Genomic DNA, 27,357 nt, shown 5'->3' with positions numbered 1-27,357 from the left:
AGCCCCACATTCTTATTCCCCACTGGAAAAAGACCTCGTGATGATAAATGTCATTCTATAAGTAAATTTGGGGATGGGTAGGTATACATCTGCTGTAGTGACAAGAGTATGAATGTTAAACCATAACATATACAATTACATCTTAAAGTCTAGTTAAGGGAAAATCATAAGCCAAAAGTGTGGCTGATAAAAACGTGCGTTTCAACACACACTGTAGGATTAGCCCAACAACCACAGCAAACTCAAGTGATCATTAACTTCAGAAGTAATTTTCATTAAAAACAAAAATAACAGCAATTAAAAACTATGACCAGCTTCAGACAACACGGATGATGTGCTGGACACAAAACATCCTTCCTCCAAATTGTAGGAATTCCAACTACAACCTGTTCGTGAGCAACCTGTTCGTGAGCATGCGCAGTAGAGCCCTGCAAATTGCCAAGTGCTTCGTGGCATGGACTTCTTAGAAAAATCTGCACCAGCAGGAAACTGTGGCCATAAGCTAATTTTAGTTTATGAACACCCCATTTTAGTATCTCAAACTCATTCAGTAGATAACTGCTAATAAGCAACTTATGTTAAAATAAAATACTATGGAATTGTGAGTCATTTGCCAGGAAGAATCATGGAAAGGATTTGCATTTGGGGGAGTCTGGGGTTTACCAGGAGGAGTCCACTGCATAACTGAGAACCAGTGCCTGCTATGTGGGGGGTATGCTGTTAGCTGAACTGGAGCAGCTGGGCTCCTGGCTTAGCCTGCTGCCGGTGGTCCATAGCATTTCGGGACTCCTCCCCACTCTCTATTAAACAACTCCTTGTTATCCTATGGCGGTTGGCTGGGAATCCCAGTAGGGTTTGGCTGCTCCATGATGCTGTTTCTGCCTCCTTCTTAGGAGAGATAAATGATATTTTTGGCCACACCATTCCTGGGCTACAGCTCTCTCACATGTAGCCAGTCTATAAAAAGAGTATGATGATTAGGAAATAATGTTACATTATTGACAGATATATGACATGGACATAAGCAAAATTTTGTTTTTATGCCAGTTTCTAGGTGTGATATTTAAAATTTTTAAACATGATAGCTTACTCTAACAGAGCTTTAAAAGTATGATCTCAAAACCAGAAAGCATCAGTTCTACACTGATGGTGGGTATAGGCATTAATAAAATATGCTAAGAATGTAAACTTTTTGAAGATCAATTTCTAAGCTACGTGTTTGATTGACGGATTAAAAATCCTGAGCAAAGTTAGCACTTTGCTAAAACTGTTCCACGTTTATTAAGCCAGATGTGTTGATCCTCTGCCTGTTGTGAAAGACTATTTAAGCCAGATAATGTATTTTTCAAGTTGAAACATTTATTTTTTACTTAAATGCAAAACATTTAACAAGTATCTGAAGAGACAAAAGCTCTAATAATAGGGAATGATAATAGGATAGTTTACAGTATATGCTAACACCTGTATGTGGTATATTTTCCATCATGTAGTCAAAATGAACACAGCATATAAACACATATCAGAAATCCTAAGGTAATATTCACTTCTAGGACAACAGCAAAGGCCATAAACAAAATAAACTGCATTACCAGACGTCCACGTACTCCTAAAAAATGTTTATAATTTCTTGCAAAAGAAACGTACCGGCTGCTTCAGGATGTGGGTGAGACAAGCATGTTCCTGTGGTAACAATTTCCCAAACAAGAAAATAGTTAAAAAGACAAATCTTTGCTAAGCTCCAGACTACCAGGTCTCCTGATTTATGAAAGCAACAAGATAGAGCTGGTTAAGAAATAACTCAGAAATAAATATTTCATGAATCAGCAAAATCTGTCAAGTAAAATGACTTTTGAATTTACAATGCAAAGAAATACCTTCACATAGTCTGACACTGTCAAAGCATTTTATTATGTAGCGTTGAACTTTAGGTTGACATACTAGATCTAGAATATTCTACGAACATGCAAAATAAATATGCACATATATCCCGTAAGGTTCTGGCCAATCCTTAATAAATAATAATTATTATAATGATCTAAATATAGATTCATCCAATTAAAATATGGTGTACGTTTAGTTTCTCATAATCTCATTTTCTTTCCTTCTTTTTTAACATAAGCTTGTCTTCTTCAATATTACATATTAGTGATATTTTACACTTTGCCCTGTTCATTGTCATTCATTCATTTTATTCATGAATCCTTTCAGCAAACATTGAGTATTTGCTAAATACCAGCAAATGATAGGGTCGAATCATCTTTTCTTTTTTTTTTTTTAATTAATTAATTTATTTTTGGCTGCATTGGGTCTTCGTTGCTGCGCGTGGGTTTTCTCTAGTTGCGGTGAATGGGGGCTACTCTTCATTGCGGTGCGTGGGCTTCTCATTGCGGTGGCTTCTCTTGTTGCAGAGCACGGGCTCTAGGCGTGTGGGCTTCAGTAGTTGTGGCACGTAGGTTCAATAGTTGTGGCTTGCGGACTCTAGAGCACAGGCTCAGTAGTTGTGGTACACAGGCTTGGTTGCTCCATGGCATGTGGGATCTTCCCAGACCAGGGCTCAAACCCATGTCCCCTGCATTGGCAGGCAGATTCTTAACCACTGCGCCACCAGGGAAGTCCAATTTTTTCTTTTTTTCATGTTGAATTTACTACTCTTCTGAAACTCATTCAATAATATTTCTAATAATTAAAAGCCTCATTCTTCACCCCATTGCTGATGATCTACCCAGAACTTCTAACCCATAGCCATTCATTTCACATCTTTCCCACTAAAAGTGAGATGAAGTGGGGTAGGGAGGACAGGGTGGTGAGGAAAGAAACTGGTACGTATTATTTGCATCCAACACTCAGTGCACTTGATTAAGTGTTTAACACATATTACCTTAAATAAGTTTCACAACAACAAAATAAGGTAATCATATTATTATCCCCATTTCATATATCGTGAAACCGAGACTCTTAGCACTTAAGGGACTGGCCACATAAGGTCTCACAGTTAGCAGTTGGCAGTGCCAATAATGGGACCTTGGCCTGTTTACTCCAAAGGCTTTTCAGCAGCTCTTCTAAGAAGCACAGTTGGCACCCCATACCTTTTAAAAACTCATTGAATAAAATTTTGTTTTCATCTATACTACTTGGAAAACTCAGACCTCCTCTTCTTCCATTTCCTCTGAGAACAATATGCTATTTAGATAAATTACTAGAAAAATACATTTAATCAGGGGTTTTGAAGCAAAGGTAGACAGCTCACACAAAGAAAATTGCTAATGAATAATGAAAAACCTTAAAATTCTGAAATCTACCTATTGTATTATGTGTAATTTTTTTTCAGGCCACCCTCTAGTATTACTGGAAGTAACAGATAATAGATTATGCATAGGTTAGGTATTTAAAAGTTAGTACTATAAATACAAATTAAACCAAGGGAAAATGTAAACATAAAATGCCCAGTTTCATTAGTAGAGATGAAAAGAAATAATGTCACAAAATTAATGCTAAAGCAACACTATTTATTATGTTGCATTCTCTTTAATTATTCCACATCAGTAGGTACCTTATAGTCTTCATAATCTTTGTTATCTAGCAAGTCCCTTTTCTCCAGTTCTATAAGCTGTTCTGCAGAGAGCTTAGCTGGTAGATGCTTAAGAGATGCTTGCTCATATATGGGCTTTCCATTAAAAAACAGTTCCTTCCAATCATGCATCAACTTATATGGAATCAGGCTACAGCAAAAAAGAAGAAAAAAAGGTCGAGAGGAATCAATGGTTAATCAAATACACATCTTAAATCTTAGTCTTTCTATTACCATGTTCGTTCACCAGGATCTGCTATTTGAGGCCAGAGGTTCCTCTTACTATGACATTTCTAATAGCCAGTAAAATGGCTGAAACTTAGTAGGTTTGAATGAATAAATGTTACCTAAACCCATTGGTTCTTCGAATTTTCTTTGATTGTGCACTGAAAGCACAATATATCTAAAAATACTGACGACTGGGCTTCCCTGGTGGTGCAGTGGTTGAGAGTCCGCCTGCCGATGCAGGGGACACGGGTTTGTGCCCCGGTTCGGGAAGATCCCACATGCCGCGGAGTGGCTGGGCCCGTGAGCCGTGGCCGCTGAGCCTGCGCGTCCGGAGCCTGTGCTCCGCAATGGGAGAGGCCACACAGTGAGAGGCCCGCGTACCGCAAAAAAAACCCCAAAAAACAAAACAAAACAAGACAATACTGACGACTATCACAAAACTTACGTTCTTTGATTTCTGGCTGTGATACTAAATGGCTGTGCAAGCTTTGGAAATCAGTTAAATGCTCCAATATCAGTGTCCTCCTATGCAAAATGAACAGACTGAATACTTTCCAAGGCCTCTTTAAGATGACAGTTGGTTTACATATTTGCAAATAACTTGTAACAGAAAAAAAATCTAATGTTGTGGTAGTCTTATTGTCATTGCACGTTTGGTAACCTGTGCAATTATTTTTTAGTACTTTTTCTATTTAAGTCAGATGAATGACTTGGTAATCAGGACAGAATGATGAGAAAGTAGTTCCAAGAGGAACAAAATGTGCAAAGGAAGGAAAGAGCCTGACATGATTCAGATGCATTTCTCTAAAAATAGTGGGACTAAAGCTTGAAATTGCAACTTAAAAAGTTGTATTTCATTCTGATACATGCTACAACATGGATAAACCTTGAAGACATTATACTAAATGAAATAAGCCAGACACAAAAGGACAAATATTGTATGATTCCACTTACATGAGGACCCTAAAAGAGAAAAATTCATAGAGACAGAAAGCAGAACAGAGGTTAGCAGGGCTGGAGGGAAGGGGAATGGGGAGCTATTATTGTATTTAATGGGTACAGCACTTCAGTTTGGGATGATGAAAAAGTTCTGGAGGTGGATGGTGGAGATGGGTGCACAGCAGTGTGACTGTACCTAATGCCAGCGAACTCATAAATGGTTGAAAACCACTTAAAAACGGTTAAAATGCTAAATTTTATGTTATGTATGTTTCTCCACAATAATAAAGTAGTATTTCAATTAAATGTGAACTTCAAATATAATCATTGTTTTCCATTAATAAAATATTGATATTTGTTAAAGATTATAGAGATATGAAGTTTAGAAATTAATAGCTTAGGCATAGAAAAATTCTTTTTTAAAAAATAAAGCCCTTTTTGTTTTCTTTTCTGGTTTTTTTGTTTGTTTATTTGTTTATTTTTGGTTGCATTGGGTCTGGGTCTTCGTTGCCGCACGCGGGCTTTCTCTAGTTGCAGTGAGCGGGGGCTACTCTTCGTTGTGGTGAGTGGGCTTATCACTGTGGCAGCTTCGCTTGTTACAGAGCACAGGCTCTAGAGCACAGGCTCAGTAGTTGTGGCACACGGGCTTAGTTGCTCCGTGGCACGTGGGATCCTCCCTGACCAGGGTTCGAACCCGTATCCCCTGCACTGGAAGTCAGATTCTTAACCACTGCACCACCAGGGAAGTCCCACATAGAAAAATTCTAACATCAGAATTATTGAAATGGCATTGGCTCCTATGGTGAAGTAAATGATTAACAACATATATTGTCCAAAACTTAATGTTGCAATTACTGAATTAATATTCTATTATCTGAATATCAATTACTTTATTAAGGAGCAGTCTTAACAAAAGTTAGTTCATATAAGTAGGCTGATACCAAGAATATCCCTGTGCTTTAGAAAGAAATATATATTGATAACATCTTGTTTAGGGAAGTACATAGAATAATGTGAGTTTATCTCGACTGTTAGTAGTGTAGACTAAAAAGATCTTAACATATACGTGTAATCATTGTATTCAGTTGCAAGTAAAAGACACTTATAATTTCAAAGTAAAAGACCCCTTCAAAGTTTAGGGTATCAATACCTCTGGAACTTTAAAATTTTTTGTATTTTTTCATTAAAATAAAAATGGCTTCATATGACCAATATATTCTCAATATTAATTTTCACGAAGCAGGATTTATAGAGTAATAAAAGGCAGACTATATATGAGTCTGTGAAATATTATATTAGTCAAACTCAATACACACAGGAGGTCCTCAACTGGGCCATGGCTCACAGGCCCAGCCGCTCTGCGGCATGCGGCACCCCCCCGGACCGGGCCACGAACCCGCGTCCCCTGCATCGGCAGGCGGACCCCCAATCACTGCGTCACCAGGGAAGCCCTCCTCTCTGTGTCTTATAAGGACACCAGTCATATTTAATTAAGGTCCCATCCTACACAAGTATGACCTTATCTTAACTAATCTATCAGTAATGACTATTTCCAAATAAGGTTACACTCTGAGGTATGGGGGATTACAACTTTAACATATCTTTCTGGGGGGACACGATTCAACCCATATATAAGCATCTATATAATGTCTTTTTAGACACTTAAAATTTCAAAGTATTAATAAAAGCTCCCTTAAAAGTTTATGATACCAATACCTCTAGAACTTTAATTTTATACACTCAGTTTTTACATTCAGTTTGAGCTCTCCCTGGTTGTCGGTATGATGCATGAGTTGTTGTTGAAGTCTGCACACTTGTGGATTATGTTGCAAGACTCTGAATCTTGCATAAACCTTCTGTTCTAGCTGTTTTTTTCTGCCGTTGCTCAGACAAGGAAAGAGAAGGGGCCATCGTGTTACTGGCAGGTGTGGACAGAAGTCGTCACGTGGCCTTCCTCACCACCTGAGGGGAGGGCATCCTTGTTACTGCAGGAGAAGGTAGCAGTTCTGGCTCTCCACATGGTCTCCACTGCAGTGCGGGTGGCCTTGTGACTACTGGGCGATGGTGAAAGTCCCGACCCTCCCTAGGTTTCTCTAACACCGCCCCAGTAGGGAGGGGAGGAGTGGCCAGTACTGCCAGGTGGGGGTGGAAGTCCATGCTTCCTACTTGGCTACTGGGACACCATTCTCATGGTGTCCCAGAGGTCCCTCATTACAGCCTTGTGAGGGTGGAAGACAGGCTCTCTACTTGGCCTTTGCTGGCACGGGTGGGAATGGGGCTACACTTGTGTGTGTGTGTGTGTGTGTGTGTGTGTGTGTGTGTGTGTGTGTGTGTGGTATTTGGGGAAGAGTGATTATTGTCTAAAAGTTTTTCATCTTGCTAGGCTGCTCCTAGCAAGCTCCTAGCTCCTAGCAGCTCCTAGCAGCTCCTCTTTGACTAGAGACAGCAGGCTTCTGTTGGGGCTATTTTTTTTTTTTTTTTTTTGCGGTACGCGGGCCTCTCACTGTTGTGGCCTCTCCCGCTGCGGAGCACAGGCTCCGGATGCGCAGGCTCAGCGGCCATGGCTCACGGGCCCAGCCACTCCGCGGCATGTGGGATCTTCCCGGACCGGGGCACGAACCCGTGTCCCCTGCATCGGCAGGCAGACTCTCAACCACTGCGCCACCAGGGAAGCCGTGTTGGGGCTATTTTTGTCTACACCATTGGCATGTCTGTTGCCGGAATATTCAGTTCCAATCTGGGATGTGTGAGGACAGGGAGAACCCAGGAAGCTCACCACTGTGTCCTGAGGTCCCCACTTCTTCTATCTTCAGAGTCTTCTTATGTTTGTTTCACACACAATGTTCAGGAATTTTCATTGTACTTAGTGGGAAGAATAGGGAAAAACGCATTCTACTCCATTTTCCCAGAGCAGAATGGGATTTGCATTTATGTTTTAATTTGGAATTATGAGCCTTTATTTGTTTAGGGAAATCAATCTGTACTTTTCTCCCCTCTGAGTTATCTTGTGTTATGTTTTTATATTTAAATCCACTATATTTATCTTCTGTAATTTAATCTATTTTTTTTACCCTTATAATGCATTGTATCACCTTTCCTTTTTAACCCTTTTATAGATTACCTTCCTCACAATTTTATTCTTATAATTTCTGAACTTTTGAATTTATATTAATCTGAAAAGTATTTTTAAACATTTACTCTTGAATTCATTTCAATTTTTATTCTTATTTATTTTCTTTTCTCAATCTTGTACTCCTATAGTTTTATCTTCAAAATGTCCTCATCATTATGTTATTTCATTTAGTAGTTTTTATATGGCAGTGCATCAGAAATATAGCTGTTGGGGTGAGAGCTGTGGAGAAAGCTCCTATCAAGGGGTGATGGGATGGTTTACCCATCTTCTATTTGACCCTGAATATCATGTGGATTTCATTGCTTTCACTGTGGGTTCTCAAGAAGATCTCAGTCTGGGTAATATTAGAGGTCAAAACTTTAAGTGGAGTGACTTATCCTTGTCCTTGAGGAGATGCTTTCACTGAGATCTGTTGTGATGTCATTCCTCTTCAGCTTCCAGGAAAGGTCATCACAAGAGATAGGTCTCTGAAGCCAGGTGCCAGAATGCTGAGGTCATTCTCCACCAGACCTACTACACTACTCATTATACCTTAGGTGGGGCCACATGAGAAAATCATAATTCTAAACTGAGGGCCAAGAAAAGTTTTGTATTTTGTAAAGAACTAGAATGGAAAACAGAAATCATAGGACAAACGGTGTTGCCCTTTTTGCTTTGGCCACCTGGAAGCTCAGATAAAATTTGCAGCTCAGTTGCAGTATCTGGCAAATCTACTGGTACCGGTATAACTGTGTTTTCATGTATTCCTTGTTTTTAACTTTCTACTTTATTTGAATTTTCTTTTTCTTCTTTTTTTTTTTTTTGTCGCACCATGCAGCTTGCGGGATCTCAGTTCCCCAATCAGGGATTGAACCCAGGCCGCGGCAGTGAAAGCCTGGAACCCTAACCACTAGGCCACAAGGGAACTGCCATCCTTTGTTCTTATTTTGGCATATTCTTAATCTTTTTTGTGTTGTTAAATGTTTCCTTACAAATAGGTTGACTCCTTTTAGAAAGAAGGTGAAATGAAAATCGATTTAATGATTAGTAAAATAATCTTTAAGTAATTCCTATCTTCTAGGAAGTTCCTAGTGTTTCAAATAAATTATCATAGCTGTCTCTGTAAATTATAGAAAAGTTAGACACAAAGTTTAAATGTTAAAAGACATAAATACACCTTAAATCAGGCTAGTCATTGGGTGAAGTCTGTAATCAAGGTATCCTGGACCCCACGTCTTAGTCTTCATTTCAAAAAATATTGTTATCTCTCTTTACTTATCAACTTAGTGCCTACATCACAATCTTACCCTTTTCTCGTTTGCTGTGGTGTCTCTATTGTATTAACTATTGTAATAAAAACCAACACTTACTTATTTGTCAACATTCGATAGTCCGCCACTTTAGTGGACAAATCAAGGATTTGATCCAAAATTTCTGCACATATTGAATAATGCTTTCTGTAACGAGCCTGAACCCTTTCCATGGCAATCTGCTCATGAATTTCCTTAACTCTGAGGGCTTGTTCTTCAAAATCAATCTTGGCTTGTTTGGCCAAAGCCTAAGAAGCAAAGACATATTTTTAAGTCACTGTAATTGGGCAATGATTCAAGTAGAAATAATGTCATCATTTCAATAGCCAAAAAAAAAAAATCTCTAAATAGAATGAAACTTCCTTTTATATCAGAAAAAAATAAAACACGAGGGAGCACTTTCTCCTTAATATGTTAAGTACTGAGTGTGATGGCAAAGACAATATCGGAAATATCCCACGCTTAGCTTATGTTATCAGCAAAACCCAGTACAGAGAAAAGTGTGCTATGTGGATTAATGATAAATTGGATCTGAAATGTTTAAAAAGAAGTCCTGAGTTCATGGACTGCAAATACAGTTGGGGAACACAGAGAAACAGGCAAGCAGAGCTGGCTCCCAAGCATAGCTGGCTTCTGTGTACCCATCTCAGGAGACTTAACCTGACACATCTGCTCTGGCCAATGCCCTGTCTTTTAGTGGGAGACTTCTAGGATACTGATTTATACTTAGAAAATATTTTGGAAATTCCCTGATTATACTGGCTTGAGAATATAACACATTTGCCAATAAATGTTAAATGTGTTTAGACAACAAAACCTTCTGCTGTTACAGCCTTAATAAATAGATACAATTCATTCATAGAGACATGTACTTCTGCAGAAAGGAAGAAAATACTTAGTTTGGCATTACCCTCTGTTTGCTTTGCACTATTATTTTGTTTAGGGAACCCACTCTTCACACTAAGTACAAAGGTCAAACTTGGCATGACCAAATGTTGCTTTTCAAACAGTTATACCAACTCCTTGAGAAATTCTATCCTGTGCTCACGTGCTCCAGAAACAAGAGCTGCCTCCTGAAACTTAACCCAACAAGTGTACGATGGCGGTAAACATGGGTCTGCAGGAGCTGTGCTCGAATTCAAGCCTCAGCTGGTACAGGTGTCAAGTACTAGCTGCGGGACCTTGGCCAAATCGGAGCTTCCCTACGTCTCCACTCCCTCTCCATGAAGCGGGGATGGTAAAAAGACTCGGCATGAACAGAAATTAACTGTCAGAGCGAATACCTGTTATCAGGATACTATTCACAAGTACCTGAATGCGTGACAACGGGCTGCTACTGGCCACTGAACCAAATGGAAGCTTCATTTGGTTTGTTACTGTTGTTTGATTTTGTTAGTTTGCTTTAGTTTTGTTGGGAAAGAAGTTGGTCTGGGTGACCTCTGAGGTCAATTCTGTACATTTGGCACGTTCAGAATGACACCAGAATTTGTTACCGTTGTATTGTTTTGTGGGCCCTGTTTTCATGGAGAAAGCGTCCAGTTTAAGTACAGAGCCTTGTGGCATGCTTCATGAAGTATGAAGACTTCAGAGGGAAGAGGAATCTGAGAGAGTAGGAGCCGCCAGATGAGAATTTACGAAGCGAGCCAGTGAAATGGGTTGTGAGGCTGGTTTACTACTGAGTGCCTGGAAAGCATGTGGAAATGTTTAAGATGCCACGGAATCAAAACCTTGACGGGAGCCCAGGAGTACCCCCTGCGGGAATGGAGCAACTTTCTCCCGGTGTTCTCTCCCTCCCTGCTCCCTCTCTCCTTCCAGGCCTTTCTTCCTTCTTTTCAGCCATGGAGTCTGCTATTTCTACCCTCTCCCCAGCCCCCGTGCTAAACCCACCACAATTTCCAGTCCCATTACAGCAAAGTGGCTTGTAGCCCTCAAGAAAGAAAGAAGGAAAAGGAAAAAGAAGTCCGTGGGAGCTAGTAACTCTCAGCGGTGATGAGCCTGGACTTTAGACTCTGAGAACCGCTGTGCTAGGGCCACACCACCAAGCTGTGCAACGTTGAGCTTTCTAAGTTCCATCCTCCCGACAGATGAAATGTACACGAGAACAGGGTCCACTGCCAAAGGTGCTGTGAGAATTATAATGCACGTAATGAACGTAGCGCAATGCTGGACTCAGAGCGGATGCTCACAAGTGTTAAATGCTATTGCAGTGAATTACTGTGAATAATAGTAGATGGCAATGAAATTTGAAATCAGCAACTGTTTTAATTAATATAGAATAGATGCCCATTTGCCTTCAAAAAAGAGATCATCAGATTTAACCTAAAAACCGAACCAAACAAACAAAAACTCCTGATGGTGAAAAACATGAAGTTCTCTTTCCCTTTCTCCCTTTCCTCCTCCCTGCTTACTTAGGAACCAGCCTAAGTACTTAGGAACCACTCCTGCTGGAGGACGTGATGCATTCAAACTGTGAAATCAGGCCATCTCAGAGGGAGGGGTGTCCGGCAAGCAGATACCTCAACTTTGGGAAAAGGTTATTGTGTAAATTTTTTTCAGGGGCTTTGGAGCCTCCCAATTCTGGCCTCTGAGGCTCTAGCAGACCAAGTGTCCCAATCCTCTGAAGTGAGTCCAAGCCCAGGTTAGGAAAGAACAGGTCATGCTTCTCATCACAGTGAGACCGGTCCTGCTCTGAGACCGGTGCTTTGCTATTTTGCACTGAATTAACAGGGCTTGTGAAGCAAACATGTTTAGCAAACAGGCACTTATTTCCAATGTAAGCAAATGCCACTCAATCCATTCAAGTTTACTCTTGTCAAAAAAGAGAGATGAGGGCTTCCCTGGTGGCGCAGTGGTTGAGAGTCCGCCTGCTGATGCAGGGGACACGGGTTCGTGCCCCGGTCCAGGAAGATCCCACATGCCGTGGAGCGGCTGGGCCCGTGAGCCATGGCCGCTGAGCCTGTGCGTCCGGAGCCTGTGCTCCGCAACGAGAGAGGCCACAGCAGTGACAGGCCCGCGTATCGCAAAAAAACAAAGAGAGAGAGATGAAACAATCATCCAGATAATTCGGCTACTAAAGACACTTGAGATCATGCAGGTCAAATTCATGGCGTAAGGCTCCCCGCTCTCCTCCTAACGTTTTGGCTATGTCTGTTCTACAAAGGCAAAAGCACCATTTCCCTGACTCTGGAGAATACTGTACTTTCCAAATGACATTTCTCAAAATTGCATAATTTTATCAAAAAATGTGTTCCACTTTCATGGAAAATCACAGTGGAAACCATGATGCTGATAAATAAAGCATTGCCTTCTTATTTTCTGTAAGGTTTTCTCTTCTGCTCAGCCTGGTTTTATGAATATTTTATGACAGTAAAGACAGGCTATCTAAAATGCCACTTACATGAGCTTTATATTTCTTCAATCACATCTGGCTTAACAGACTGAATAAATTTGAAACCGCCCCAAGACAAGAAGGGATTCATATAAATCCCTTGATAAAATAAATCTATTTTGGTTATTGGAACTGTACATATAAAGATAAGGAAGATGTTAATATATCAAATAACTAAAAGATTAGATAATTTGATTTTCAGAGTTATAAAGGGCCTAGACACAATGATACCATGGTGGCCAAGAGCATACCTGGCACCCAAATCTTGGCTTCTGTAATCATTCTCAACTACAATGAACCAGGGTACCCTAGAAAAATAGCTTGTTCTAGTTCTGAGGAAGGAATAGTACAGTATGGGCCTGGGAAATCTTGTTTTACCAGAAAGCAAGGAATTGCTTATTCAAGACTAATGGTGTCTTATAAAAAGGAGGCAGCTTGAAAGTGCTCTCACTGCCTGAAAATAGTTTTCACTTAGAATAATGAACACCAAATAACATTCCAGTGAACTTTAAAGAAAAAGAAAGTGCTTTATGCATCTAGAAAACAAGAGTAATGACTCAAGGAAACAAAATTTAGATTATCACTCATTTTTTTTGACAGCACACTTTATACCTGAAGAAAATGGAATAATGTATTTAAGATATTCAAGGAAAGAAAATGTGAACTAAGGATTTTATATACAACAAAACTGACGAGTATAAAAGGCACATACAGTTATCAATATGCAAGCACTCAGGGAATATTGTTCCCATGAGCTGTTCTTGAGGAATCTATTGGAGAGCTTCAGACAACAGAAATGACCAGAGAGATGTGGACATAAGGACTGAGGGTGAGCACTAAATATTTGTAGAATCAGGACTAAAGGGAGAGTGTATAGTATGTAGATGCTATGTGTGCTGTCAGTGCAGTTGTACAAAGATAAAAATGGGGAGATAATAGAGAGATGATACAAAAAAGTAACTCATTAAATGATTGGCATCTAAACGCAGCCTTGTTTACCTTGACTTGGTAGGAAGGATCAAAAGTAACCTTAGGAGGATTTTTAAGGGATATATGGTTTACCGCTTCTCGATCGAGAGCATCCTGGAAATCTTTAAGCCGTCTTTCCTCATATTGTTTTTCTCTGAAAATTCTGTTTTGCCGTAAAACTTCCTTTTCGTGCCGAACGTGCATGAGCTGCACGGCGATCCTGCGCTCCTGCTGGGACTGTCGCATCAGCCGGTTGATCAGCTGCTCCTTCCGATAAGCCTCCTGGAAACACCATTGCGAGAGCCAATCATTTGTCAAGGTGACGTCCACATTTCCCGCTGGGCTGAGAAGCCTACACGTAAACCATGTGTAAAAGGCATAGTATTCACCTGCAGAATTGATATTCTGCTATCTGATTTAAATTTGAACATGGCAAAAATTGAGTTATAAAAATGAGAATTTCCACCGACAGTTGTATAATTTTGGTATCCGGAAACACATGGTTTTGCAACTCCTTATTCTAAATGAATTATTACTTCCTTTAAAATCGGATCAAAAAATAGATTAGGTAATTTCTTTCAAGGTTTTATAAACAAAGGGTGTAATTCTCCATTTATAAGCATGTTTTCAGAAACTTGGAATTGTGCTATATGCACTCTTAACATAAAAACTAGTTGTAAAAACAAACGCAGACATTGTCTGGCTGAGGACGGCAGATCTGCTTAGTTCCCAGGGGGGCCATCTCAATTCCTACATGATAGATTGGGCAGATTGGAGAAGAGGCCAAGGGGAAATGACCTACAGTTTATCTTAGAAAATCTGAGTGGATGTAACCTGAGAGAGAAACTAGATGCACTCTCTTGGCTCCCTTGGCTATTTTAAGAGAACCGAAGGGGAACCAGTGAACAGTGGAAGAAGCATCAAACTGGGAATCAGAGTCCCTTGCCAGTGCAGCCCCAGCTGTACCATTAACTGGCTTGCAGCCTTGGGCAAGTAACTCGGATTTTCCGGGCCTATTTCTTAACAGGGGAAATGAAGGGTTTGGGTAGAAGATGATCTGCAAGGCATCTTCAAGCTCTCTCACTCTGTCTAAACAGAGACACCATGTGGAAGGAGGCCGTAATTATAGTTCTCCAGGGAGAAGACTTAGAAGAACATCTAACGAAACATTGGGGTTGTCGATTTAACACTCAACAATCGAATTGTTCAGGAAGAAAATCTGGCATCACTAGTGACACTGTTTCAGATTGTGGGAGAAATACTACATGTATGTTCAGAATCAAGATACAAATAACAATAACACTCTGTGGAAAATACCAAAACTTGAACTTGGGGATTATATAAAACCTAGATTAAATAAAATTCAACTGAAAGTAAATAGGAAATTTTTTCTGTTATTAATATACCAGATAAAAATAAAATCATGAACAACTTTGAAACATATGTCTCATCTAGTTAAAACATTCTAGAAGCTTTAATGTTAATCATTTGTTTCTTTTGAGGTCCAATAGTGGAGGTGAGGCAAAATGTAAAAATGGCCACAGATTCTTCAGTTTTCTTCATCCACAGCCTCCAATGCTATCCTGCAGATATTCCCATCAAAAATAGAATCTATTTCTTTACTCCTTAAATATGGGGTATGGGGTGACCTCTGACTTGAACTCACCAATGGGACATTAGCAAAAATAAAACAAAACAAAACACTTGTGGTCTGACTTTCTTAATTCTCTTGCGACCCTTGCCACTGTCACCACAGTTTCTGCTCAGCTAGAAAATGAGAAACCATAGAGAGACACCAGCCTTCTCAGCTGGAACTAATGAAACTCTTCCAAGTCAGCCAGCCTCAGCCAACCCACCAGCCGACCAAAGACATCTGAGAGAAGCCAGGTAAGACCAGCAAAATGCATGTATCTGAGCCCAGCCCAAACTGCCTGCCACATTTTTGGGATACATAAAGCACAGTCACAGCCATATTTTTTAAAAGTAGAGCCTTGATTTATCATTCCAAGTGAATTCTATATTGAATTTGGAATATATTCTATATTTGTCTGTGTCTACACGGGCAAGGCAATTTGGTTGTTGAGATGAGAGCTGGTCATTCTGACCCTGATGAAGAACGGGGTTGGTCAGATATGTCTTGGTTATTGCTTAGATGACAACACATTATGATTGAAAAGGAAAAGAAAAGAAATTACTGTTGAATGGCTGAGTCAATGCTATGTATATGAAGCTTCAGTATGAAGAACCATCAAGTGTATTAAGACCTGCAACCAAAAGTTGAGTGGAAAAGATTCTTTTTTTGTTCCATTGTACAAGTAGCTCATGTTTTAGAAACATACTTTTTCACAAAGTTTCATTACAATTTGGGACACATTTTCTCATAGAAAAATATGTTATGGTTAAGTGCTTAGGGCAGCCTACAGATGTCTGTTTAACCCTTAACATAGATGAAATAGTCTACATCTGCAATGAATAAAATAGAAAATAAGAGAAGTCACATTTCTCTTTTCAGTATATTTAATCATATTTGGGGAAGACTTACAGATACACAATCCAAAACATGCTCAGTTTGATTGCCAAGACCTCTGCCTTTCCCATGAGTTGGAGCTAGGAGCTTACTCTGGTGCATACCATTACTTTAATTCTCCAAAGATGCCCGAGCGGCTCTCCTGGAGGAATGGAGCATGGCAGGAAAGACGTGGAAGCTAAGCATTCAAGGGTCTTTTAATTAAGAGATGGGGGAGGTGTCTGGTGTTCAAATGCCAGTTCCAAGGAAACAATCCAGAAAAGGTTCTGGGAAGGTAGAGATAGGTGCGCTGGAATGAATCCCAAGAACAAGCTAAGATGCTGGCCAAATGATCACACTACCAGTTGGGAGTGTGCTTTTCACGGTCTGAAAATCCTCACTTAAATGCCTATGAAGTACTTAAACTCAACAAGTCCTAAACTAAACTCACTAACTCCCCTTTAGACCTGGTCCTCCCCCAGTATTTCCCCGTCTCCATTGATGACACTATTAACCTATGACTTGGTGACCTAAAATGTTAGGGTCATCCTAAGTCCATTCCTCTTGTCACCCTAATACAATTCTTGAAGAAGTAGTCTATTTTGCCTCCTATGTATGGTTTTAAATCACTGTCTTCTCCATTTGGTACCTATTGACACTGCCCATTGACACCCCATAGTGGACATCAGCCCCTCCCCATACCTTGCCTTCCCCCCCATCCCTCTCCAGAATCTATCCTCTAAAAAAGTTAAAGTGATCCTTCTAACCTTAAGTCTCATCATTTCATTCACATAATGACATTTCTTTATGGATAACTAGGCAAGATAGCAACCTGAGCACAGATCTCTGGCTCTCTCTTTATAAGCCCAACTAAAACAAGGGTCTGTAAACTCCAGGGGGAGATTGCAACGACTTGGAGGTTAGAGAAGATGTTATGAGGCATTTCTGATAGATTCACTGCAAATGGAGCCAAATCAAAGTATCCAGGGCTGACACAAGATTCATGTCACACTCCCGAAAAGCAGCAGATACTTGAGGGAAGCAGAGGAAATGTTAACCCTGACAAGTACCATTTTCGCTTTGGAGGAGAGGAGGATGAACGGGAAGGCAGACCATGGTGCACATTCCACCACTGTGGAGCAGAGGCACTTGGGTCAGCGGCACAGGGAGGTGGGGACACTTGATGGGAAGGAAGCAGTGGGAGCGGAGGTCCCTTGCTGCATGACCCAGCCTGGTTCTAGATGTAACAGCTTCCCCAAACACAGAGAAGAAGCAGCACAGAGATGAGCTCCCTTGGTGGAAATATCATTAGTTGGAGCACTGACTTCCTCCAATGTCTCTTAGGTTGCTGGATCCCTGAACAGATCTCCAGCTAGAGCCTTAAAAAATCAATGCTAAGAGCATCTGATTGAAAGTGAGGAAAGCTAGAAAGAATTCATTCACCCCACTTTCTAGGTAAATATCAATTATGGATTATAAGCAGAAAAATAGAAAGAAAAAACCTAGCAGCCAACACACAACTGTTTTGTAAAATAAACGAAAGTGTGTTCAAAATCCCATTGCTAGTTAATGAAACTTGAAATAGGTAGTTATTCTAAAATCTACTTTTTAATCATCTAATTTTCATGATTTGTAATTCTTTTAATTAAAAGAGTGACTATCAAGCTGACTGAGTAAAAATATATGTGAATCTGAAGTAAGAAATAACCTTTTAGCACAAAGAGATGGCAGAGTTATTCTCTGAATTTTTCACTAGGAAAGGAGTGACCGCATGGATAAACAGTTTCACTTCTTCATACTTACATGAAGCTTGGATCTCCCTTCAGTTAACAGAACCACTGAGCAGACCAGATGTAGTCAGGTGAATAAAAGAAGTATCTTCAAATGGTCTTTCACATTTCAGACAGATTTGTCCTATTTACTTTAACAACTCAAATCACCTTCCTCCCCAAGTGCGTTCCTCTTACCATCTTCTGTATCACAGCAAATGACTCCTCCATCCACTCAGCTGCCCAAGCCAGACACTGAGCCCCTCATCCCACGTTTTCACTCCCCCATGTCTAATGAATCAGTAAGTCCCATTGATTTTACTTCTAAAATAGCTCCTGAAGCCACTTCTCTCCATCTCTACTGCCACTCCCCTAAATTTAAATGGGGATAGTTTCTTACCTGGATTACAGCAACAGCTATAACATGGTTAGCCCTCCTGTAATCTATTCTTAAAACTAAAGCCAGAGCGATCTTTCTACAAGGCAAATCTAGCCTTGTCACTCTTGTTCCCCTTTGCACTCAGGATAAAATCTCCTATTTGCCTCTTTATATCTTACAAGGCCCATTATGATTTGACTTCTGGTGACTCCTGCCTGATGACATTTAGTTTGCTGAAAGCCCTGAGCCTTTCCATACGATATTCTCTCTGGAGACACAGTTTGCCTTCCACCATTTTGGCTTCTGCTGGAAACTAACCCTCATCCCCACCCCCTAAAATCACCCCCACCTTCAATTAGCTAACTCTGACCCTTCCTCATGCTTCTGTGCTATCCCCCTCCAGAAATCATCTCTGAACCAGGCCAGGGCTGGACTTCCCTCCCATGTGTCACCTGTCCCTCCCATCACCCTCATGGCACCTCCACACTCCAATGTAGTTGCTTGTTTACAGATCCTCTCCCAAACAGCAAGGTCTGTGAGAGAAGATTTCCCATTATTCTTGTTCATGGTTGTATCCTGGGACTAGGACAAGTGCCCAGAGCACAGAGGAGGTTCAGTAAATATATGTTCAACATAAGAGCTGATCAGTGATTCTCAATCTATAGCTGCATCAAATTACCTAGCGGGCTTGTTAACATGGATGACGGGACCTAATTATTCACATTCCTAAAAGTTTCCTGCTTATGCTCATGTTGTTGGTCCAAGAACTACACTTTGAGAACCACTGGAGTAGATCAAACTGAGAGGACTAACTAATTTTCCATGTTTTCATTTAAAAGTTCCCTTTTTGATAATATCAACTGATACAGAAAAAACATTTGAAACAATTCAGTATCCTTCCATGATAAAAATTCTCAACAAATTAGGTATAGAAGGAATGTAACTCAACATAATAAAGGTCATATATGATAAGCTCACAGTTAACATCATACCTAAAGGTATGATGCTAAAAGCTTTTAGATTTTCACCATTCCTCTAAGATCAAAAATAAGACAAGTATGCCCACTCTCACCACTTCTATTGGTACTGGAAGTCCTAACCAGGGAAACTGGCAAGAAAGAAAAAGAAAAGGCATCCAAATCAGAAAGGAAGAGGTAAAACGTCTCTGTTTGCAGATGACATGATCTTACATATAGAAAACTCTAAAGACTGACTAAAAAAAAATGTTAGAACCAAAAAACAAATTCAGTAGTTTCAGTATACAAAATAAACATATAAAAATCATTTGCATTCCTACACACTAACAATGAACTATCTGAAATGAAATTAAGAAAACAATCCCATTTACAATAGCATCAAAAATAATAAAATATTTAAGAATAAATTCAACCAAGGAGGCAAAAGAGCCACACTGAAAACTATCAAACATTACTTAAAGGAATTGAAGAAGACACAAATAAATGGAAAAGATAGCCCATGTTCCGGATTGGAAGAACTAATAACGTTAAAATGTCCATAATACCTAAAGTGATCTACAGAGTCAATGCAATTCCTATCAAAATTCCAATGGCATTTTTTACAGAAATAGAAAAACAATACTAAAATTCATATGGAGCCACAAAAGACTCCAAACAGCCAAAGCAATCTTGAGTAAGAAGAACAGAACTGTAGGCATCACACTTCCTGATTTCAAAATATATTACAGAGATGAAGTATTCAAAACAGTATGGTACTGATATAAAAACAGACATATAGACCAGTGAAAGAGAAGAAAGAGCCCAGAAATAAATCTACATATGTACAGTCAATTGATCTTCAATAAGGGTGCCAAGGCTGTACAATGGGGAAAGGACAGTCTCTACAACAAATGGTGCTGGGAAAACTGGATATCCACATGCAGGAGAATGATACTGTACCCTTATCTCACACCATATATAAAAATCAATTCAAAATGGATTAGAGACTTACACATAAGACCTAAAACTATAAAACTACTAGAAGCAAATATAGGGAAAAACATTTCTTGACACTAGTTTAGGCAATTATTTTTTTAAATTATTAGTTTAACAATTATTTTTTAATTATTTTTTTAACATGACCCCAAAAGTACAGGCAACAAAAGTAAAAATAGACAAGTGGGATTTGATCTAGCTAAAAATTCTGCACAGGAAAGGAGACAATTGGAAGAGTGAAGAGGCAACCTACAAAATGGGGGAAATTACTACTTGTGAAACATACATTTTGGTTAATATCCAAAATATGTAAGGAATTCAAATAACTCAATAGCCAAACACCAAATAACCCAATTTAAAAAATGGTCAAAGGACCTGAACAGACATTTCCCAAAAGAAGACAAACAAATGGCCAACAGGTATTTGAAAAGATGATCAACGTTACTAATCATCAGAGAAATGCAAATCAAAACCGAATAAGATATCACCTCATATCTGTTAGAATGGCTATTATCAAAAAATATAAAATAAAAGCAAGAGATAACAAGTGTTGGCAAGAATGTGGTGAAAGGGGAACCCTTGTAAACTGTTGGTGGGAATGTAAATTGGTACAGCCACTATGGAAAACTGGATAGTGTTTACTTGAAAAATTAGAAATAGAACTACCATATGACCCAGCAATCCTACTTCCGGTACATATCCAAAGGAAGTGAAATCAGTATCTCAGAGAGATGTTTACACCCCCATGTTCACTGCAGCGCTATTCCCAATGGCCATGATATAGAAACAACCTAAGTGTCCATTGATGGATGAATGGATAAAGAAAATGTGAGACATAAACATACACACATATGTGTGTGTGTATATATGGAATACAGTCAGCCTTAAAAAAGAAGAAAATCCTGTCAGTTGTGACAACATGTTTGAACTTGGAGGACATTATGTTAAATGAAATAAGCCAGACATAGAAAGACAAATACTGCATGATCTCACTTAAATGTGGAATCTAAAAAAAGTTGAACTTATAAAAATAGATCTTAAGTATTCTCACCAAATACACACACAAAAATGGTAACTATTTTTTTTTTTGGTGAGGTGATGAGTGTGTTAATTAGTTTGATTATGGTAATCATTTCACAATGTGTTCATATATCAAAACATCACATTATACATCTTAAATATATACAATTTTTATTTGTCAATTATACCTAATAAAACCTGGATGAAAAGTTTCCTTTTACCTCTAAATGTAACAATAGATATACATGGCTGACATAGATTTTAGATTCCTATTTTGTCAGTATTTTTTATTGTGGTAAAATATGTGTAACATAAAATTTACCATTTCAATTCATTTTTAAGTGCATAATTCAATGTACAATTAAGTAAATTCACAGTGCTGTATAACCATTACCAGATTTTAGATTCTTTAGTAAATGTTTTATGTAGATTTGTTTTCTGAATGTTATTTGCTGTTATGATGTGAGGATGTGACATTGATTCAGAGTAGCACATAATACATACATAAGATACACATATGTGTGCATAAAAGACTACATTTTGTAAAATCTTCCAGCACTGTTATTCAATCAACAATTAAATATCTTACCTCTTGTGCCTCGTGGGCTATTAACTGGTCCATTAAGAGTCTCCGCCGTCTTTTCTCCCTTTGCTGTCGTGCAAAAGCATCTTCTTCGAGGCGCTTTTGGAGTTTTTTAATGTAGTCATCATCCGAATAAGTGTTTAACAAATCAGCGGTTGTCTGGCCTGTTGTATCTAAAGAAGTCTTGGATGCACTAAGGACAATAGTTTTTATTTAAATTTTAAAAAATAACTCAATCACACACCACTACTGTGACTGTGGAGGAAGACCTCTGGAGATGGCTCCCTTGAGTGCTCTGTTCATTTATTCATACAAGCATCTAAGCAAATATTAGAACTTCAGTGTGAGATCCACAGGTTATCAACAGATTCCATTTGCCTCACCCCATTTCTGGGCTCTGTATCTGTGAGGTCCTTAGCATAGCCTTCTTTCTAGGCCTGGCACCTACTTACTTACTCTTTTACTTCTCATGACCTTCACTGTGCCCAGAGATTCTGGATTTCTCTCCCTCTTCTTCCTGCTGGCTCTAGGCCTCCTGCCTCCCCTGCTTGGAGTCAAGAGTAAGGCAATATTGATAACCCAAGTGTCAGGGAAGGCATACTTCTACAAGAGTTGGCCAGGTGCACTAATGTGAGGACCCTGAGAGTACTTCCATGGATGGTTCTGTCCACTACAACTCTCCTCTCACCTATGTGAATGCAAGTTGCTCTATGAGCTCCCAGTAACTTTCCGACTCCTTAGGGCAGCAGCCCAGCTCTTACTAGAAGCTCAGCAGTGGAGAGTTGACTTGTACCACGGGTCTGACCTAGCCTCTTGCCCAAGTCCTGGAGACCCAAGTGAGAAGATCTACCTTGGGGCTCTTGTCCTACCTCATGTCCAGAACTCACAGATCAGGAAGAGTTGGTGGTCTCACCAACAGAAAGCAAACACACTCAATTTAGTGAGGCAAATGGTGGCTTAGTACAGAATTTATAGATTCATTCAAAAGTTGCCTTTAACATTAAAAGATACATTTTTGTGTACATAAGGATCAAATAATCAATTCTCATCTGCATACTCTTTAAAAAATAAAAAGAATACAACAGTACAATGGTATAAGATATAACGTTACTTGCCAAGAAATAATGACTTTTAATATTATGAATAATTATTATTCTTAATGTCATAAGTTATTGATGTGTTCAGTTTAAAATATAACTTATAATCTTATTCAAAAGACAAGGACACATTATTATGGTAGGCAGGGATTAAACAGTCATCAATTCTCATATAGACAGAAGTGTTCTTATAAAAGCATAGCTAATTCATGTTTAATGAATAATCACACGTGTTGTTTTTAATCTGAGGCCATGCAGTTTCATTAAATCAAAGATCAAAATCATTTACATAGTTGAATTAAAATTCTTAAATTATAATTAGTTCTGTTTAATAATCACATATTTATGGTATGGATATTTTATTATAGTTCATTATTTGTACATTTGCTGCTTCCAGTTGAACTCTGAGCGCAGAAGAAAAGTATCCTAGTTTACTCTCCTGTGTACCTGTGCCTCATAGTCCTGACATGTAGCTAATGTCTGCTAAATTTCAAATAATACGCTAAGAAGCGCTATACAAGTGTAATATAACTTAAAAAATCACATATTGAAATTCTGGTTATTTTATCAGCAGGGGCTCAACCTTCGATTGTATTCTGTCACTGAGAGTCACTGAGCAGAAACTGTGTAGCTAACAAAGCCTCAGTAAGATCAAGGACAAATTTTAACCGTATTTATTTATTAAGATTTAGTGCAATTAAGTATTTATGAAAATTGTGTGGCGTAACTTTTTCAGATCCTTCATCAAAATCCTTACTATATTTTTACTTAAATGTGTTGTTTAAAAGATGTTGCCTCAGGTTGAGCATGGGTTAATAGCTCTCTCAACACTGTATTTATGTCACCAACAATATACTTAAGATACTGGTTCTCCTTTGTTCATCAATCAGTCTGTCCAACCATCCATACATACACCCATCTGCTGTCTTACGCCAATTAAGGCCTGAAGAAAGCTATGTGATATTTACTTGAATAAATATTCATTTTACTGAGATGTGGGTTTCTTGAGGGAAATAATTGTGTTTTCTTTATATCTGTTTGCTTTCCAGGCCTCCATAGAGTTAATAACTGTACGTGTATGAATTATTAGTGATAGGAACCTTGGCAAAATTTGTGTATATATATAAGCAGTTGCTAGACAGAGACTAAGGTAAATCTGTGAATCCAAATGTCAGATTACAGCAGCCAACAGCCTCAGCTAAAGAAACAAATAGCAGATGGCATTTATTATTTGTCTTAAAAAATAAAGAAATGGTTCATGTGGGGAAAAAGCAGCAGTGGTTGTTCTTGCATTGCTCTCACTGAGACATCATTTCATTCTTTCACAAAAGAGAAAAGATAGACTTTGAAGTGACATCCCTGGGAAAGTCTTTCAAAGGCAGGCTGTGAAAGGGGCAGCTGTGGAAATTGCTCCTAAGGTCAACCCAAGAGATGATTTTAGTGCTCTCTGTCATCAAGTAGTGTGAAGTTTCTGGAAAAGCCCAGAACATGCTTGATTCTAAGCTAAGGATTCAGAATGAACTAAAGAAGCAGTGGTCAATAACAGAGATTAAGAATGGCCATATCGTACCATAGCTCTTTTCTCTTTAAAAGTTTGCTCTAGACCAGCACTTCTCAACATTTTTTATTTGGGGGTCCATCAGAAAAAATGTCTTCTGTGAAGTGTACTGGAAGGGATTTGGAGTCACAGATGGGGCTGCTTACAGCCACAGGTGACTGGTCCAGGGACTCTAGCTGCCCCAGGCCCTATCCTGCTGCTCTGAGAAGTGAGGATGTCCATATCTCATGGGCCCGCAGCGGTAAATCTCTGGCAAGACCAAGTGGAGGCTTCTGCAGAGAAAGGACTTGTGATAGACACTTCTATTTCCCTCCCTTTTCCCTCAAAACAGAGCCACGGTTTTATTCAGGAAAACAACTTACCCAGCTAAAGTCTACAATTCCCAGCCTCCCAATCTGCTAGGTATGGCCATGTGACTGAATTCTGACTAATAAGGCATAAGCAGAAATGTTATATGGGGCTTCTTGGAAGGCTCGTATAAGGAGCGATTTCAGATTGGATGTCCACTTTTTGCCTCTCCTCCTTCCTGATATTGGAACGTGGGCCAAATGGCCGGAGCCTCGGAAGCTATCTCTTATTTGCGAATGTGACTTTGAAGACAGAAACCACACATCAGGACGGTGGAACTAAAAGGAAGGCTCAGTCCTCATTGCCCTTGGAGCAGCAACACATGCCCTGGGCTGCTCACCTTCTGATTTCTATTAATATTATAGGAGAGAGAAGTAAATATCCATCTAACTTAACCCACTCTGGTTTTGGGGTTTCTAAGCTAACTGATAGAGAGGCCTAGGGTTCAGGTTGGTTTGGGAAGGCAATGAGGATGAGGGTGAATGTTTGTACAGGAAGGATCTTTAAAACATTGAAGCACAGACAGGGCAAGGACACTAATGAATCAAAATGGATGCTGGTACAGGGATTGGGAGATGCTGCTGCGCTTGGTGTTGATTCTGGTTGCTAAACTGTGTGGAAATCGAGGCGTCCCAAGAAAGGAGTGGGCTGCGGGGCTGCAGAGAATACCATTCACGAAAAGCAACAGAGTGTTTCAATATTTTAAGATAGTCATTCTGGTGGACACCATCTGTTTATCACTCCGGAACATGTGGCTGGGGAGATGAGTGAAAGAGTTGGAAGAAGTGGAGTGGTTTCATGGGCCAAGGCCAAGGGTGGGTGTGGTGGGGGTCAGGCGGCAGCTGCATGGGGGAGTAGGCTTGGGCTGTGGTTATTTTAGGAGTGAGGTGAGCACTGCTGAATATGGGGAGGGCTCAGAGTAGGACATCAGGAGTTTCTGCAGAGGGAAGGGGGAAAGGCGATTAATGTATACCTTCTTCATTCTGCTTCACTTTCCTTTCACCCGTGACTTCCTCACCACTTCTCCTTCTAGCTCATTCTTATTCCTCCTCATTTGACTCTACTCCCTCTCCTCAAAAATATTAATATGGAACTGAAGTGTGTAATTCATGTATATTTTTCTTCTTTAAGAGATTTATTTCCTATTCTATAAAACATAAAGGAGAAGAGTTTAGATAGTTTCCATGAAAAAAATGCAGAGAAATTCAAGCTGTTCCTATATGTGTAGTCCCTAATCAATTATTTTCTGTGAGTCAATGACCCCCAATAGGAAACAAAAGGGGAGAAGATCTTTATCTTTAGGAAAAAGAAGCCCATTAACCAGGCACTTTCTGTAAAGAACTCATTGAACTGTTTTAGTGACATTCAGTCAACAAACTCATTCAACAACTTTTTACTGCTGGTCCCTGTGCTAAATGCTGAGGATGCAACATGACAGCAACCAAACTAGAGTCTAATAATGGCTTTTTTGTGACAAATGTAAATTAATAGTAACTTGAAAAAATGTTAGTGAGTGTTTAAAAAATATGTGTGAATCTACAAGGGTAAGTATAACATAGAAAAATAAATTAACCTCACATCTCATAATAGCCACTTTCCCTTTTGATTTTACAAAAATTGTTAATGAACAACTAATCTGAATTTTAGCTCATTCATCTTCCTTAATATACGCTCTTAATGAAGATTCTACAAGGTGAAAATATCTTTGGAACAGCTATTTCAGGTAAACTATTTCTAAATATTCAAAAGTTAGAGTAGAACAGAATGCAGTTTTGTGATTACTGAGATAATTTGCATCCCACCTTTCTTTTGCTTGGAGATCCTTTCTTATTAATGCTTCAAACTTCTTAATCTCATTGGCCACATCCTTTAAAGGAAATTCATTATCAGTTTTTCACCTCTAAAAAAACATTGAAAATTTTCATTTACCACATTCATTCAAATGTATAAAGTGACATGCGTTACTAATTCAAGCTAATTAGGAAGCAAGATCTGAAAAGCTACATTCTAGAATATTTTTCTATTCTGATTTGTTACTTTTAGACTAGGCTAAATATATATAAAAGAAGGTGGAAATTGCCTAACCCGAATCATTCAGTTCACAAGTCTAGCTCTGACAGTACATCAAAGGGCATTTAATGAGAATAAAGATTATCAAACAGTCAGGACGTGCATTCTTAATTACAATTCTTTTAAATGAGAATAAGCATTTTTTTGGACATAAATATTTCTTTTCTTTCTTTTTTTTTTTTTTTGCAGTACGCGGGCCTCTCACTGCTGTGACCTCTCCCGTTGCGGAGCACAGGATCCGGACGCGCAGGCTCAGTGGCCATGGCTCACGGGCCCAGCCGCTCCGCAGCATGTGCGATCTTCCCGGATCGGGCCACGAACCCGTGTCCCCTGCATCGGCAGGTGGACTCCCAACCACTGCGCCACCAGGGAAGCCTCGACATAAATATTTCTTTAAAATCATCTTGAGTGTTTTAAACATTTAAGGTTGTGCAACCTTACTTACACTATTAATCTGCCCTCTGAAAATTAATTTTAGCTAATCCTCTGCCTACCGCAAATCCTTATTAATAAGCTTTAATCAACTCAGGGAAACATGAGAATTAAATACTTTTACTAAAA

The 27,357-nt window shown here is 39.3% G+C and overlaps 1 protein-coding gene across 1 annotated transcript in view; it reads right to left on the bottom strand.

The window, feature by feature from the left end:
• SPEF2 (sperm flagellar 2) overlaps nucleotides 1-27,357 on the bottom strand; it is a 170,632-nt gene that overhangs the window by 119,116 nt on the left and 24,159 nt on the right. The window contains exons 5-9 of the mRNA XM_060146018.1: nucleotides 26,529-26,593; nucleotides 21,730-21,916; nucleotides 13,608-13,796; nucleotides 9,218-9,405; nucleotides 3,551-3,719 (exon numbers count right to left, since the gene is read on the bottom strand). Coding sequence (XP_060002001.1) covers nucleotides 3,551-3,719; nucleotides 9,218-9,405; nucleotides 13,608-13,796; nucleotides 21,730-21,916; nucleotides 26,529-26,593 — 798 coding nt within the window. The remainder of the gene's footprint in view (nucleotides 1-3,550; nucleotides 3,720-9,217; nucleotides 9,406-13,607; nucleotides 13,797-21,729; nucleotides 21,917-26,528; nucleotides 26,594-27,357) is intronic.

This window comes from Lagenorhynchus albirostris, chromosome 3, assembly GCF_949774975.1.
Source record: "Lagenorhynchus albirostris chromosome 3, mLagAlb1.1, whole genome shotgun sequence".
Classification (NCBI taxonomy): Eukaryota; Metazoa; Chordata; class Mammalia; order Artiodactyla; family Delphinidae; genus Lagenorhynchus; species Lagenorhynchus albirostris.
The sequence above is the reverse complement of the archived record's forward strand: the minus strand, read 5'-3'. Positions and strand labels throughout refer to the sequence as shown.